Genomic DNA, 17,643 nt, shown 5'->3' on the forward strand with positions numbered 1-17,643 from the left:
TTATGACTAATTATTTTTTTATTCATTGCCTTGAAGAACAGCCCAAGGCCCAGTCACTACAGAATATATTTTGACTGCAAAAAAAATTCTAAAAGTAACTTAATTCTTATAGCATGTTAAAGACAAACGTAGTTACATGCATTGATGTACACGGAGCAACAAGTTACACAGCCATACATTAATGCACTTATGCAAAGACACATGAAAAACTCTTAAGAATTAAGGAAATCTATAATCTGCTACTCTACAAAATCAACTGCTGTAACTGAATGTGGCATTTCTACTTATTTGATTCTTTTGGTGTTCTGTGCAATAGTTATCCAAAAATAGGTTATAAATCATCTAATTACCCAGGGCATTAATGTGAGAAACATGTAGCAAATTTGTGCAATCCAGATTTTAAAATGTGAGACAATAAAATATGCATTTTTCTTGCATTCCTACAAAATCATTGTAAATTTTTGCTATAACATCTATTTTAACATTAGCAACAGGAGAAAACTGACATGTGGTTTCACGTTTTTTTCTATTTAGCATATCTGCCATGATATCTTGGAACTGATAGCTTTTATATGATAACATGAGCAGCCATGCAATCCTTCTAGCATGAATGTGAGCTCGAATAGTGCAAATTTACTTATCATCTTATCATTTGGATCAATTAGGCCTTGTACTCATGAAAAGCATGACCAACGTAGGGCCTACGTCGTAGGCTCTTCTATAAAGTGTCTGTTTTTGGTGAAATTACACCATCACAAGCAGCAAATTTAAGGCAAAGCCTGCACATGGCAGATTACAATGAAAATAAGATTAAGATATTACTTAATAGGGTAGTATTAGGCAAATGTAAACATAGAATTTATGTATCCTACCTTATGTACGCTACAAAATATGTGGATTCATTGGGTAATGCTAAAGTTACATGGATTGTCTAGCTAAGAAAAAACAAAACCACCGGTAAACAATGAATTCAGAAAGATATGCGACAAAAAAAAAGAGTTTCACATTAAAATCTACTCCCCTGTGAAAACAAAAATGTCCACAAGTTGAGCTAAATCTAAGCCATCACAATAGTTACCTTATTTATAATTACTTGCTCTGTGACAGATTAGCAGTAAAGACATTTTAATGAAAGAACACAACACTCCACTTTTACAATGCCGTTCTGATAAATAAGTGGTGCTGAGAGATCTGTGCTGCTTTTGGCATTTCAGGCACTCCCATCACCTGTCCTTAGCTTCCGAGCCATGACCATCTCCGATGTGGCTTTCTTCCGGTTGCTAGCGAGGCCGAGCCAGCACATGAGATCAATGAAACATGTAGTGATGTTGTAGCGCAAGCCAAATTCACTGGCTGCATAATCAAAAGGAAATGTGTGATGAAAGTTGTGGAAACCTTCCCCTGAGAGATAAAGAAACACAACGACCAAGGTAAATAATTAAAAAGATCCATTTTATAACCACAATAACAAGTTAAAATATAATTCTAACAATAATTAACCCTAGTCTTTATTCTTAGTGGAAAAGACAATTGGTGATTCATTGGAGAATTATTGAATTATATATGTATTATATAGGAAAATTATCTATTAGAAGATGTTTTATTCCTTCTCTACCCCAGCAATTTGCTAATGCTAACAAGTTTTAACTTACTAAAGCATACCATGTTGTACTAGTTATCTATATACATTAATGACTTATGTTGTGGAACATCTTGAGCAAATAAATTTCTGTTATCACTTATGTTATAGCAGTTATATATAGTTCCTTAACCAGCCTCTATTTTTTTCCTCTCTTAAAGTTAATAAGACAATAAAATGTTGCTAGTCAGAGTAGTAAAGTTATCCTTCCTGAAGAATTTCTTGTGTCAGAAATCCTAAAAGTCACAGCTTTACCTCACTGTAACAGTGCTGACCCTGACGAGTCCTTCTGAAACTGCTAACAGAAAACTCCATCATGTCAACAACTAGAGATATTTTTTATAATCCGATTATGTGGTGTGTCCCTGTGTAAGTTGTTACTACAGAAAAAATGTTGTATTAGAATAAGCATATTAATATAAATAGTGTTTTTTTTGTAGCCGAAACAACTGTCATAGCTGTTATAGAAAATACCTTCTGATCAATCAGATTCAGAAAATTCAACAGTAATAAACATTAACACAACATAACGTAATAACAATAACTTAAACAACTATTAGTATTCTCTGTTCCACTGATTATTATTATTATTTTAATTGTAATATTATAGTTATTTAGTGGTAACTACTGTCAGAATATTGTTCACAGACTTCACCACTGTTACTGATCATGCACAAAAGTAAGTAAAAATAAATAAATAAATGTACCAATAGCTCCAAACGTGACAAAGCGGTTTTCTCGAGGGTTGATATCCTTGTTGTAGGGCCGGTTGCCGTACATATGTGCAGCGCTGTTGACTAACCAGGTGAGATTAAGAGCAACAGTGTAGCGTAAGATAGAGGCTAGGAAGTATGAGTTCCACATGCTTTCACCCCAGAAGTACCACGGGACCATAGTGGGCAGGAAGAAGCACATCACCAGCACTGACATTTTGTAATATCTGTGTCAAACAAAATGCAATATTGTATAGTCCACATAGTATTATCTCCAGTTTAAAATGAATTACTTCATCTTACTTTATAGATTTATTTTGTTGTTTATGCCTTGAAAAAGTATTCTCCCTTCAATAAACTTCTCCACATTCTGATACAACCTGAACTCAAATGGAAAGAACTGGGCCTATATATCACCAATCACTACAAAATACCCAACACAGAATAAGTATTATTGCAAAATTATTACCCTTGTTGCTGTAGGAAAAGCATTTCATCAGCAGCAACTGGAGCAAAATTAACAGCAATCTTAGGAAAAAAACTGTTCTTGACTGGAAGACAGTTGAGACTAGGATGGCGCCTAGGATAGAGGTTCAGCTTCCAGCAGAGCAATAACCTTAAGCACACAACCAAATCTATACTGGATTCACACTGGTTCAAATGCAAGAACCTGACTGGCCCAGAAATAAGATCGGACCTTAATCCAAATAAAAAACTGGCAAAATTGTCAGGATCCAGATGTGCAAAGCTGATAGAGACATGCAGCTCTAACTGCAGTCAGGTTTTACCAAGTATTAACCATGGTATGTGTGGATATTTATGTAGCCAATATATGTCTGCTTTTTATTTAATTATCATTTGTGCCATAATAAAAATAGATACATGCGTCATACTGACTGTTTAAATCAAATATAATATTCTTAGTTAATTTAAATTTCAATTCCAGGTTATAACAATACAAAAGGTGGAAAAATCTGAGGGGGTGAATACTTATGCAAAGCACTATAAACTCTCTTCAGGATTACAGCATAGTGGACCTACTTCCTCTGAAACACAACAACAGGGTCAGCCAGCAGATCACTGAGGTCCAGCCGCTTGCCTTTATCAATCACGTCTTTGTGTTTCTGCACAAACAGCCAGCCTACATGTGAGAAGAAGAAGCCTCGCTTTGCATTATGGGGGTCAGCATCTGTCTCAGAGTATTTGTGATGGGACCTGTGATCTCTGGACCATTCATAGATATCGTTCTGCAAAGAAAAAATAAAGTTAGAATGAAGTTTTAGACAAGCCATCCTGTCAATTGAGTAGCTTGTAGATTTATTTTGCGTGGATACAAAGACCAATGAAATAAATGCCAAATAAAAAGCACAATGCTATATATGAAGCTATAACATAGGCAAAAATTATTGGTTTTTGCAAGTGCAAAAAGAAAGGGCTGATGTAGAGTCAGGTAAATAGGAAAAAAATAGCCATGTGAACGCTTCGGAAACCAAAAACGTTAAATACATCTTTCTCAGAAAACCATAACACTATAATACCACACAATTTTTTAAATTCTAAATTATTCATGTGGAGTTTCCCCATACAAGTTTTTTCCTTAGAAAGATGGTTGAGTTATAAGTGGCAAAACATTTATGTAAACTGATCCTATTATAAATAGTTTCTTATAATCAGAGATTATTTGAGATCTGTGACTAAGAATGTTTTGTATATGATCACTGTGTCAGTTTTGTGTTTTCTCATAAGACAAAGAGCCATCAAGAATTATTAATGTTGGCATAATAACATTCATGCTGAATGGTTTTGAATAGAGTACAGTGCCATATATATTTCAGGCCTGCTTACTCAGCATTTGCCATTTGTGTACACCAAACAACAACATATGATCAGCATATCATTACAATAAATACTATTTACCTGGAAGGCCATGGAGTTGGCAGCAGCCAAGAAGATCCTTAGTGGCAGTTTGGCATTATAAGACCTGTGACTCCATAACCGATGGGCTCCAGCTGTAATCCCAAGGGCTGTGATCATGAAACATATATAGGCTGCAAAGAAAAAGCACAACACAGCAGTGTTCTCATTAAATATCTAAAATATTCCAGTCAGAATAAGACACCTAAGAGCAAAAACTGTAATTTGAGTAGCCTTTAGTCAGTCGAGTGCAGAGGAGGCAACTGGCCAAGCAACACCTGTGACATGACTAAAAAGACAACAGCTATCAAGGTTTTCAGGCTAGAATGTATGATAAAGACTAACCAAGAGACTAGACCATGTGATGCAGCAATAATAAGTGAAGCGAATGAGTTTGTCTGGGAGATGTTTCCATAGCAACTGGACTCTTGCTATTTTTCAGCCATGTAACACAAACACACATCTACTACATACACCACATTTTGCTGCGGGGTATTATTTCCAGGGCAGTTTACCTGTTTTTTTTTTTGTTGTTGTTGTTGTTTTTTTTAAATGATCCATGATCATAAAGCATAAATATAATACCATGGATATCACACACATCAACAATAGAAGAAAAAAAATAGTTTTCCATCTTAGATGAAGACACAGGCTGCTAGTGGTGTGTTCGTGGTCCTTCAAAATGTTGATCCTTCATAATTCAATAATAATTTGTTCTAAATGCCACAGATGTTTCAGATAACATCTGGTAAACGAAATGTCATTTGGTTAAGGTTTGTAGATGTATGCTTTTAAATTATTTATATAAGGTGAGGAAAATGGCTCACTGTTTACAAGCAAGAATAAATTCACCCTCATCTGTGTTTTCCATAAAATATGGATTACTGGCAAAATGTAGAGATATAGGCACCTATAGGCATCATTCAAATGTTCAGTATTGCAAGACATTTATTGCGGTATAATAGATTCATGTAGATATTCAAACCATATTCAAACCCAAAAATGATCTAAGACTTACACCATATCCAGGTAAAGGGATGCGCTTTGGGGATGAGGAGCACGGAGTAAAGCGCACCAGCATGAAGCAGACCCATAAGAATAACGTTTCTCCAGACGATGCGCTGCCGCTTGGTGCCATTCGGCACGCGGCTCTCTGCGCCATCCGCTCCCTCTCGGTGAGCCACTTCGTTGCGCCCATTATCCGGAAGTGCGTACATCTCTAAAATTTCCAAATCTCCAAAAATAGCGTGGATTTCCAGGCCTCCGAGAACCAAAAGCAAACAAATAGCAATCAGTTGATATCCATACGAGCTTGTATAACGACAGGAGATGTTGAAAGAGCGCTCCAGGTGGTGACGATGGTAGCAGAGACGCAAGATCCCTATTATATGGTGAAGTGCGTATGGAAGGCCATACGTGTCAGAATAACCTGGAGTAACCCGAATCAGAATGAGAATCAGAATCATTTTATTGTCATTGTGTAAGTACGTTGAGATTAGATTGGAGCCTCATCCCAAATGATGTACTACACCCTTTTTAACTAACTAGACTGTATAAAAGCAAAAGTACAAGAGCTTTTTTTCTCGCTCACTTTTAGTGCAGACTTTTATTAAACTCAAAGCTTATGATGGAAGAGACTTGGCTGATTCAAGATATGACAAGCATGACGAATGGCATGTTCTGTCAGATGACATTCATGATGGTGTTGACAGCATTAACATGATTACAGAGTTTTTGGAATCTTCTTTATTTCAACAGAGTGTACAGATGAGGAGGTGCGATAGCTGGACACACAAATAAAAGACTTTAGGGTTATGGCACAACTCAATCAATCAACAGGAATTCAGATGCTATTGTATATAATAAAAGAAGCTGTTAACCGAAGTCCAAATAGACCAATGTCAATGAAATTGTTACCAAGACTGTATGTCGATCCTGGTAAACAGATAATGCAATCATGTTTTTTTGTTTTTACTAATAAACAAAGCTATGAACAGCAGCTTCTATTTTAAATTCTTATCAGAATCAGAATCAGAATCAGGTTTAATGACCAGGTGAGTTGACTCACACAACAAGTGTCAACACACTTGGCCAATAAATCTGATTCTGATACTGATTCTGAATTTGGTTCCAGCGGTTTGTGACTCTCAAAAGTACAGACATAAACAACTATAATAAAAATAATAGAATTATCTTTCAATCTTTTACAAGTTTCCTTAACAGACCATGTGAATTAAACCCCTCCCTCCCGCCCTCGATCTATAATAATGTCCAGGTTTCACACTTTTAGCCCCTTAAATCAAAAGTTCAAGAGCTTTTTTCACTCACTTTTATTGGAGGTACCAAACTAGGAAAGTTTATGAACCTCAAAACTCTATGGTAGCAGAGACATCTTGATTAGATTGTGAGATAGATCAGAGAGATAACATTCATGATGGCATATATAGCAGTATAGCATTTATGTTTTGGAATCTTTTTGGTTTGAACAAAGTGTACAGATGAGAAGGTGCGATAGCTGGACATACAGATAAAAGAATAAAGCACTGCTGCATTACTTTCTTTTGGAGCATGGCACAACTATTAGCAGGAAGGCAAATGGAATTGTGGGTAATGTAGGAAACTACGGTTAAAATAGACCAACATCAATGGAAGTTTCTACAAAAGTCTGATCATAAAGTTTTAATACAAAATACAATTTGGATACCAATAATAATTACAATGAATTATCTGCATGTTATACTGGCGAATTGTTTCCTTCAAGTTTAGAAATAAGACCAAAGATGAGAAATATTGAGCACTTTATTTGACCACTTCATTAAAACACAACACCCTCCTCCAATTTTTTTACAATGGTCAATTAAAACATTGTGCATTGATTGCCCCACAAAATTTCTAAGGTACAGAATTTGTATACAAAATAAGAGTTTAAACAGGAGTGGTGAGAATGATTAAATTGATGTTACTATTGACTAGTTTTCTCTGTGATATCCGCTGTAGAGCTTAAACCAGCAGTGCCTTTAAAAAAATCATGCCATCATTTGCAAGTACGTCATACAAGTCAAAAACTGTGAATGGTTGGTGATATAGAGCGCTAACATATTTCCTTTCAAAACATTGCCTGGTGTAAAAGAAGAACCACGGTGAGTACTAGCACTTTTCTTTCCACCAAGACAGCTGCAATACTTTCCGAAAGCATTTCAGACACCTAACTGTGGCATCACGTTTTCAAATTACTAGAGAAAGAGGTAAAACTAGACAGCCGTATATCTAGGCAGCCTTGGTTTGCCAATGTTGGATTAGTTACTGATTAACTCAAATCATAAAAGATTTAAATAAATAACATTATTGAAAATATTTCCTTGTCACCAAGACTGTATGCAGATCTTGGCAAACGGATAAAATGCAATTACATTGTTTGTTTTTTTGCAGGAAATTGCATTGAACATCACTGAAATGGCAAGGCTTCTATTAGCACAAAAAGCAATAGCGTAAAATTCTTGCTGACAAAAATTGGAAGGAAACAAAAAATCTAAAATGATAAACCAGAGCTCAATTACACAATAGCAAATATCTATCAAATCCAGTCAGACATGTGATCGATTTCTCAAGTTTCTCTGATTTCACGAGTTGCCCAAAAACATGTACTGACTCAAACAAAAAAAAAAAAAAAGAAAGAAAAATTGAAAATAAAGAGGAAAAAAGGGGTAAACACCCCCATTGCACTCTGCTCTGCCACAATTACACATATGAAATAATGGCAACATAAACATATACACAACCAAAAACTAAAAAAAACAAAAGAAAAGCTAAAGAACGCCTGTAAACTGGAATGCCCTATTCCAGATTTAAGACTGGCGAAGCATGTCAATACAAGTTGGTCCTTATTGACTGATGGCTTGTGTTGGTGTTGCGGGGAATACTGGTGAGTATTGTATATGCGCACATGACATCAGACGCCCAGCTTGTTAGCCTGTGTTAGCACCACCTTCAAGACTGGCATGAAGGCGGAGGTCTCGCTGAAGTTACTGTTGCTGACAATGTGTGTGTGGATGTTGAGGCCATCTGTGTAGGCACGGGACTCGATGCTCCGAGCCATGTTGTGCAGGCCACTGACGATGGTTGGAGAAAGCTAGAGAAACAATGGAGATGATGTTAAATATCTACCAAAATTGATTATTACTTGCAATTATGATTACACAATGAGAAGCTTTTTTTTTTTACTGTGGTTAAGAAATCTCAGATTTTCCTCCATACAAGTGCCCAAAGCTGGAATTAGACCTTGGATTTATAAACTTCAGACATTTTGGCAATGAACTAAAGTTAGAAATATGTTAGTGCCATTTAATTAACATTATTGAAGCCTTTTACCTGAAAACATTGATTAAAAATTTAAATTAAGTTGAATGGTATGTCGTAAAAATCTATGGAGATAATCTTCATAATCAGGAACATGCATCATGAATATATATTGTGATAATAAAATTTTTTCTACATTACATTGTATAACGTTTTACAAATAAGGATTTTAAAGACAGCAGCTAAACTATCATGACACTATATATTGTTGATCCATCAGATTCACATTAGTCCCATTTCATAATTCAGGCCACTAACAATGTAAACTCTTAAAGTGAATACTTGGCAATGGAAGAGAATATTGCAGCTGCCCAGAAAGTGTCTGATATCTTAAGAGGAAAGATAAATGGATTACAAATGTGATACCATCTATACCTACTGCCCTGTCCCTCACTTGATCAAATGCTAATTATATATCTGAATGGTGATCCACCGTGGTGTCAGACATTTTGTGTGAATTTTAGTTACTATTTAATTTTAGAGAATACTCACAGTTTGCTCTCTCAGTTTGTCATAAAGGGACTCTAGTCTCTTGTTAGCATCATCCAACTTCCTCTTGGTTTGCTTTTAAAAGAAAGACAGTGATTGAATAGATACACAAAGGATAAAACAGCTAGACATAAACCAGGATGTTATGAGAAGGCAAAACAGGCTGTACTAACAGGGTCTGTGGCAGCAGCCAAGCACTTCTGGATCAGGCCCTCAAACGTTGTCTTGAGAATAAGGTGCTCATCTGGAATGGGCTTCTTTGTGATTTTCTCAGTAGGGAGAGACTGAATTGGCTTGAAAAAAAAAATAAAATAAATAACACGCAGATTTACAAATAAATAAAATAAAAATAAATAAGAAATAATAAAATTGAGTCGATTTGGAACATGTGCAGGCAAAAACTACAAAAATCTGTTTTTTTTTTTGTCTATATTTTATGCTACAAAAGGCCATACTTAAATTATACTTATAGCTTAATGTCTGGTGCAACTGAGTGCTTGCTGCTTTTCTAGCACCTGTATGACGTCCCCAGTGGGTGCTCCTGGTGCTCCCTCTACAGGCATGCTGGGTATGGCATGGTTTCTGAGTGTAGGAGCCATTGGTTGCTGTTGAATAGGGTTGAAGGGAGCAGGAACACCAGCTGACTGCGGAGAAAGCTGTTGCGGCTGAAGAGAAGGCTGCGGCTCTCCCAGGGGAGCCATGATGGGCGCTGTGATTGGAGCTGGGGGAGTGTAATTTTCTGGGACCTGAGAATGAGGATCACAGAATGAGCATGAGGATCACTGCATCCCTAATAAGAACCAATAGGCTTGGCCTTTTTTCTTTTGTTTCATTAGACTTTATCAAACCCACCTTCTTTTTCTTAGATCCTCGGATGAGGGCCGGAGGATCGTTCCAGCCATTCTGGGGCCCTAATTCAAAAGACAGATAGTGTTATTAATCATTTTTATGTAATCTGATTAGTCTAATTCTTAAATCTTTTATATGAGGATTGGTAGTAGCATGTGCATTTTCATTAATGTATCATTATCATCATCAAGAAAAAAAATAGCTGGTTGAACAATATCACTGATTTTGTAAGAATCAGTTGGATTAAACGTGCAAGAATGGCACTGCTTCGTCATCTTAAATGCTAATAATTCTAAAAATAGTGGGGAAAATTGCTTTGATTTGAAAGAGTACAATTAATGTGCGATACACGGCACTAAGTTTAAAAGAAAAAGTAAAGTGCTGAAAAATGGAGCTGCTGCACCCACAGCTCTGTTCTCATCAGGGTAATAGCTGACCTACATTAGTCTTCAAGCACCAGCCTGATCAGCATTTAATAACTGCTGTGCTCTTCAGTTATGAATCTAGGGCAGCTTGTGATGTTCACTATGCCTTTCCAGTATAGAATAGACAGATTTAAGCTATAAACAGATTTTTGCTTGCGTTATATGCCCCAAATTACCATAGCAGGCCAATTTTTTATTTGATTTTGCATAATTACTTGATCATATAATTGCAGGAACAGCATGATTCCATGTATTTATAATATTAATCACTACAACCAATATGAAAATTCACCTTCCAGATACCATGTGTCATCTTGGGTAATTCCCCCTGTGGATAAGACAATAACAAAATGTGCTTTCTAGAAATTAGCTATGACTATTTGTTAAAGTCGGATTTGGCTGAAAACAAGCGTTGTTCCTGATTTACTTTGTCTAATTATCTCACAGGATATCAAAGCATAGGGTCACGTTAATAAAAGATTAAACCGGTTTCCTAAGAAGGGACACAGTGTTCTGCATATATAAGAAACACCTTCACATTTTAGACAGATATAATCAGGATAGACTGATATAATTAAATACAATCCACTGGTTTTACTGTGAGATCCAGTTTTTTTGTACTACATTCAGCTCCTATTTCTTGTGAAAAGCCAATGCTTTTACCCTTTGGACCTTTTGACCGGACTACAGAGGCAGCACACAGAATAAATTAGACGAAGCACCTCCTAATGTCCTTCAGTGTCATATTCCATGTCCGTATGGGTCAGCATGTGAAACAACTGTTCATGTATGTACATTACTAAATGATTCATTACCATAATACAGGGAGTGCAGAATTATTAGGCAAATGAGTATTTTGACCACATCATCCTCTTTATGCATGTTGTCTTACTCCAAGCTGTATAGGCTCGAAAGCCTACAACCAATTAAGCATATTAGGTGATGTGCATCTCTGTAATGAGAAGGGGTGTGGTCTAATGACATCTACACCCTATATCAGGTGTGCATAATTATTAGGCAACTTCCTTTCCTTTGGCAAAATGGGTCAAAAGAAGGACTTGACAGGCTCCGAAAAGTCAAAAATAGTGAGATATCTTGCAGAGGGATGCAGCACTCTTAAAATTGCCAAGCTTCTGAAGCGTGATCATCGAACAATCAAGCGTTTCATTCAAAATAGTCAACAGGGTCGCAAGAAGCGTGTGGAAAAACCAAGGCGCAAAATAACTGCCCATGAACTGAGAAAAGTCAAGCGCGCAGCTGCCAAGATGCCACTTGCCACCAGTTTTGCCATATTTCAGAGCTGCAACATCACTGGAGTGCCCAAAAGCACAAGGTGTGCAATACTCAGAGACATGGCCAAGGTAAGAAAGGCTGAAAAACGACCACCACTGAACAAGACACACAAGCTGAAACGTCAAGACTGGGCCAAGAAATATCTGAAGACTGATTTTTCTAAGGTTTTATGGACTGATGAAATGAGAGTGAGTCTTGATGGGCCAGATGGATGGGCTCGTGGCTGGATCGGTAAAGGGCAGAGAGCTCCAGTCCGACTGAGACGCCAGCAAGGTGGAGGTGGAGTACTGGTTTGGGCTGGTATCATCAAAGATGAGCTTGTGGGGCCTTTTCGGGTTGAGGATGGGGTCAAGCTCAACTCCCAGTCCTACTGCCAGTTTCTGGAAGACACCTTCTTCAAGCAGTGGTACAGGAAGAAGTCTGCATCCTTCAAGAAAAACATGATTTTCATGCAGGACAATGCTCCATCACACGCGTCCAAGTACTCCACAGCGTGGCTGGCAAGAAAGGGTCTAAAAGAAGAAAAACTAATGACATGGCCTCCTTGTTCACCTGATCTGAACCCCATAGAGAACCTGTGGTCCATCATCAAATGTGAGATTTACAAGGAGGGAAAACAGTACACCTCTCTGAAGAGTGTCTGGGAGGCTGTGGTTGCTGCTGCACGCAATGTTGACGGTGAACAGATCAAAACACTGACAGAATCCATGGATGGCAGGCTTTTGAGTGTCCTTGCAAAGAAAGGTGGCTATATTGGTCACTGATTTGTTTTTGAATGTCAGAAATGTATATTAGTGAATGTTGAGATGTAATATTGGTTTCACTGGTGAAAATAAATAATTGAAATGGGTATATATTTGTTTTTTGTTAAGTTGCCTAATAATTATGCACAGTAATAGTCACCTGCACACACAGATATCCTCCTAAAATAGCTAAAACTACAAACAAACTAAAAACTACTTCCAAAAATATTCAGCTTTGCTATTAATGAGTTTTTTGGGTTCATTGAGAACATGGTTGTTGTTCAATAATAAAATTAATCCTCAAAAATACAACTTCCCTAATAATTCTGCACTCCCTGTATATGTAGCCTACACAAAATACTGTGAAATATCACATTATATTTTCCATGTATCCCTGTTGAACTAATATTGTTGTTTTTTTAACCTAATCTCTGAGGTGCCACAAGCTTTGCTAGATGTCCGTTTGAGGGCGTTTTATTGAAGGCACTGTGGTGCAGACCTGTTATCTGGGAGCCTGGGATCATGTTGGGCTCAGCCTGAGTACCTGAGGCTCCAGTTGGTGGAGGCGGGAGGAAGGCAGTGGGAGAACCCGGCCCGTGGTGCTGGAATGAGACTCCAGAGGAGAAAGGAGGAGGAGAGAAGGAGGCGGTGGAGGTGGAAGAGAGAGGAGGTGCAGTGGGAGCCTGCTGGCTTGCAGAGAAAGGAGATCTGGGGAAGGTGTGTGGTACAGCCTGAGATTTGGCAGGAGGCATAAACTGAGAGGGGTAGAAAGGAGCAGCAGCAGAAGACGAAGGTGGAGGAGGAAGAGGAGTAGATGTAGAGGAGGAGTACTGGAGAGGTTGATAGATTGCTTGTCCCCCAGCACCAGGTGTGAACTGCTGGACCTGGGGGTAGTCTGAGATTTACACAGAAAATAGAGAGTCGGCAAATGCAGTCAAAAACATTCCAAAAGGACAAACATGCAAAGATCATTTCAAACATGAAAAGGTCTAATGTAATAAGCATTAGTTATAGTAGTTCGTGTTCAGAAAACGACAGTTATTTATTATGAAAAATGTTCTCATGCAGAAATAATGTTATCAACAGCCATGTCAAAATGTTTTCTAACATTTAGCCATTTCACATTCCAGCAGAGTTGAACTCCATTCTCATCAGAATGGGAAAAAGTCCCACAAACATTGTAAAATGTTTGCCAGTTTAGTGAAGAAGCTTGCGAACCACTATGTGCAAATGTGTCTGAGAAACTGAGGTGCATCTGAATACTTACTCTGATACTGCTGTGAGTACATGAACCCACTGGTTGCAGCAGGACTTGTGCTCAATGGAGCCTGCAAAGGGAAAGGTGGTGCAGGTTTGGGCTCAGCCTATATCAGAAAGAAGAAAAGAAAAAGCAGGAGAGGTATGATGATTATTTCATAATCAAGTCACCATGAATGGGGCCCAGTTTTCAACCTGCACAAACACCTACAATCATGTCATGTCATGTCACGTCAAAATCAAATCATACTGAAACCTAAGCGTGTGATTATAATCAGCCTCATGTGTGGATTGCTTTCTGGTTTATATCAAAAATACAATTCAAGTCATGTGTACCTTGCATTAGATGGTACTGTAAAGCAATGCATTATAACAAACAGCCTCTCTCACATTAACAAAAAAATCTACATAGTTGACAGGAAATGTAAAAAGGCGTCATAACAATTTACTTATAACTTTTTGCGTTACAAAGATTTTTATATCCTGTATTGTTATAATGCATTGCTGGCTGATACTACTGCAAAATATGAACAAATGTAACGTAATGCAATTATATGGCTAGACATTCCAATTGCAATATGAAGCCATGATGAGTCAGTTATAGATATGCCCATGATTTAAGTTACAGTTAATGCCTATTTATAATCCCACAAGCTTTAAAGAAAATCCCTACGGACAATCTATGTGGATATTGCGGTCTTCTGTTATAACAGTATCATTTGTTCCACAGTTTGCTAAAAATAAACAAAAGGCACAGGAAATAAAATGTATAAAATAAAATAAACAGGTCATGTATAATTTGCTACTTAAGATACTTATGGCATAATGTGAGGACTGAAAGTGTAATTAACATGCAGGTGGACAGCATAATCTTTGGAAAATGATCAGAAGGCCTCTTGATCAGCAGCTGCTCCTGGCACAGTGTGAAAATTGAAGAATAAAAGCACAAATATAGATAGATGTTAACATAAAAAGACTCAACATGCATGATTTATAATGGACACATGAGTGTAACACGATGGGCAGTCGGACTGGGTGCATCCTACTGAGGGTTGAAGAGACGTGGGGTTGGGGTGGTGGGGTTAGTCAGCACTGTGATTTACTGTGGGAGACTTTGGGTGAGCATGTGCAAAGGACTGCAATTCTATAAATTCAAATCAATACTGCGCTTAGCACAAAGACAATTTCACTGCCGGAATAGCTTTCTAAACACTTCAGTAGCAAAAGAGAATAAGAGAAAGATGTTGAATAGAGAGATGTTGATTGTTGTGTTAGTGCATGTTAATTTGGATTTTAGAGATTTACCAAGCACACACTATACACTTGCCATTTTTTTCCTTTTTCAATAACTAACTAAATAACTAAAAGGATAGCATTACTCTCTGTCCATCAATCAGAACAATACTAAAAATGACTTGTGTTAAAGTACCTTAAAAAGTCCAAAAGTGATGCTAAGAAATACAAATTGGGCTGGACATTAAACACCACAGTATCTTCACCGAGACTTTAAGCTTGCATAATGAAGATTTCTAAATTTAGCCAAGGATAAGTGAAAGGAAAGTGTTAGAATCTTGGAAGATCATCATACAGCACAAACAGTAAAAAAAAAAAGATTGTCTAACGCAGTGCTCTCAATGACTGACATACACACCTTTCTGGCAAGAAAATATATAGATAACACTCCAGTTTTCTAAAGCCAAAAAAAGAGTATGGTATGTTGTGCATGTGTGTAGTGCGGGCACAGCTTCGACTGTACCTGCGGGTCTTTGGCAGGGACTAGCGGACGAGGGGCACTGGGCAGAATGGTTGGGGTTTGGTTACTCCAGGAAGTGACAGTAGAGGCAGCCCTAACCTGAATACAACAGAGACACACACACTCACACACACACTGTGGCTGCCATCGAATGAGGAGAATGGATAGGACGCAAATGAAAGCTTAAGGAAGGAGGTCAAAATGAGTTGGGGGTTGCTAACATAAAGAATTACTGATGGTAACATTATGGATGACTGGTAGCAGTCTCATCTGAGTCTCATCTCAAATCCCTCATCTGAGTAAGACTCACTGTTCAGAAATAAGTGAATCAATTACACAGCTAATATCTTGTCCAATTAATTAAAAAAAAAGAAAAAAAGAAAAAAAGAAGGTGGCAGCATGCATATAAAAAATTGCACTTGTGTGTGTGAAGTCCGCTCTACTCTGTTTATCCAGTAATTGACCAATACATCTTACTGGTCATTAGGGTTGTAAAGGGGCGGAAAGTTTCCGGTAAATTTCCGGAAACTTTCCATTTCTCAAATTTACGGGAATTATTTGGTAATATAGGGAAATTTATATAAACTATATCATATACAAACATAAATAAACATTTTGTTTGGTCATAAGCAGACATGCATGCAAGGTAATACAAATTCTTTACTGATTTAATTGTAAGTAGAACTTTAATTAATTATTTCATTGAGTAACACAAAAGCATAACATTATTATGCTTGTAATAAACATAATAAACTTAATTGTAATAAACATGATATTATAGAGGATTTTTTAATTTCAGGGGTGAATGTGTGGGGAGGGTCATCAAATTATCTGTGCATGTGGCAACACTCCTAATTTACTGCTTATTAAGAGTTAGTAAGGTAGTTATTAAGTTTAGGTATTGGGTACAATTAAGAATGTAGAATAAGGTAATGCTTAATAAGTACTAATAAATAGCCAATATTCTATTAATATTCATGCTAATAAACAACTAGTTATATGACCCTAAAATAAAGTGTTACTGTGCAAGTACATGCAGGGGGTTTGGCCTCAATGGCCTTCCAGTAAGCGGTGTTCTGTGTGCAAGTGACCGAGGAATGCAGGGTACAAATTCAACTTAAATTGCATTAAATCTTGTTGTTTTAAACAAAATTATGTATTTAAACTAATTTATGTATTTAAATTATTTAAACTACATTTAAGTTCCTTGTTGTAGGCAACTCTGCATTTTTTTTTTTTTAATTCCCAGTTTATTTCCATATATTCCCGTTAATTCCTATATATTCCCGTTAATTACCATATATTCCCGTTAATTCCCATATATTCCCGTTAATTCCCATATATTCCCGTTAATTCCCATATATTCCCGTTAATTCCCATATATTCCCGTTAATTCCCATATATTCCCGTTAATTACCATGGAAAGTTTCCAGCCTTGAAAATTCCCGGAATTTTGCAACCCTACTGGTCATAGCTCAAGCTTAGACTTCAGGGTTTTTAATAATAAGAAAATTGATAGTCCTAACTAACAAAAGTCTAATAAACACATTTTTAGCTCTGAATATTTATTTGGGATTCTACTTCCCTCCTATTGTGTATGAATAATAGGTGTGTGTGTGTGTGCATGTGTATATATGTGTGAGATCAGTACCTGCTGGTAATACTGTTGTGTAGGAGGAGCAGGGGTGGGCTGAGGAGGCAGTGGTTGAGTTTGAGGTTGGATTGGTGTGTACGCTTGTTGGGGCACAGCAGCAGGAGCCACTGGATGTCTGTTCTGTACAGGCGCTACTCCCTGCTGTCCTAATGCTCTGCTCAGGCGCTCTCGCAACTGCTGCACTGCAAGCTGGGGGGAGAAATAAAACAGGGTATCATGTAACAGATCAATCCCAGCCATCCAGGTGATATTAAATGTCTAATGACAGTCTAAGATCCCTTTCATAACTCAAACTTTATGATTGCCCTGCGATGGGTTGGCACTCCGTCCGGGGTGTATCCTGCCTTGATGCCCAATGACGCCTTGATGCCCAATGACGCCTACCCCGTGACCCGAGGTAGTTCGGATAAGCGGTAGAAAATGAATGAATGAATGAAACTTTTTGATTTAGAGCTGAATTGATACTATTGGTTTGGCTTGTTTGCAAACTGCATTTAACTGAATGAACCAAAGTTTTAACCAAGACGTACAGCTGAAACACAGCCATCTAAATCTTTC

At 37.4% G+C, this 17,643-nt stretch overlaps 2 protein-coding genes across 10 annotated transcripts in view; both read right to left on the minus strand.

The window, feature by feature from the left end:
- On the minus strand, positions 1–7,984 carry LOC132863700 (stearoyl-CoA desaturase 5-like). The gene is made up of 8 exons (XM_060896653.1): positions 7,979–7,984; positions 7,273–7,413; positions 6,032–6,050; positions 5,285–5,773; positions 4,270–4,400; positions 3,394–3,599; positions 2,347–2,579; positions 1–1,401 (listed from the first exon to the last, which is right to left on the minus strand). Exons 1-8 carry the CDS (start codon positions 7,982–7,984, stop codon positions 1,211–1,213), a joined length of 1,416 nt encoding a protein of 471 aa, XP_060752636.1. The 3' UTR covers positions 1–1,210.
- The window catches only part of sec31a (SEC31 homolog A, COPII coat complex component), a 23,239-nt gene continuing 12,643 nt past the window's right edge, over positions 7,048–17,643 (minus strand). For 2 of the 9 annotated variants that reach the window (XM_060895957.1, XM_060895952.1), the window contains 10 exons: positions 17,083–17,274; positions 15,435–15,530; positions 13,689–13,785; positions 12,921–13,316; positions 10,678–10,713; positions 9,964–10,022; positions 9,627–9,857; positions 9,285–9,404; positions 9,115–9,186; positions 7,048–8,395 (listed from right to left, as the gene is read on the minus strand). In XM_060895957.1, coding sequence (XP_060751940.1) covers positions 8,216–8,395; positions 9,115–9,186; positions 9,285–9,404; positions 9,627–9,857; positions 9,964–10,022; positions 10,678–10,713; positions 12,921–13,316; positions 13,689–13,785; positions 15,435–15,530; positions 17,083–17,274 — 1,479 coding nt within the window. In that variant the 3' untranslated portion in view covers positions 7,048–8,215. The remainder of the gene's footprint in view (positions 8,396–9,114; positions 9,187–9,284; positions 9,405–9,626; positions 9,858–9,963; positions 10,023–10,677; positions 10,714–12,920; positions 13,317–13,688; positions 13,786–15,434; positions 15,531–17,082; positions 17,275–17,643) is intronic. The other 7 variants (XM_060895954.1, XM_060895958.1, XM_060895956.1 and 4 more) reach the window with 7 other exon arrangements.

This window comes from Tachysurus vachellii, chromosome 20 (genome assembly GCF_030014155.1).
Source record: "Tachysurus vachellii isolate PV-2020 chromosome 20, HZAU_Pvac_v1, whole genome shotgun sequence".
Taxonomy (NCBI): domain Eukaryota; kingdom Metazoa; phylum Chordata; class Actinopteri; order Siluriformes; family Bagridae; genus Tachysurus; species Tachysurus vachellii.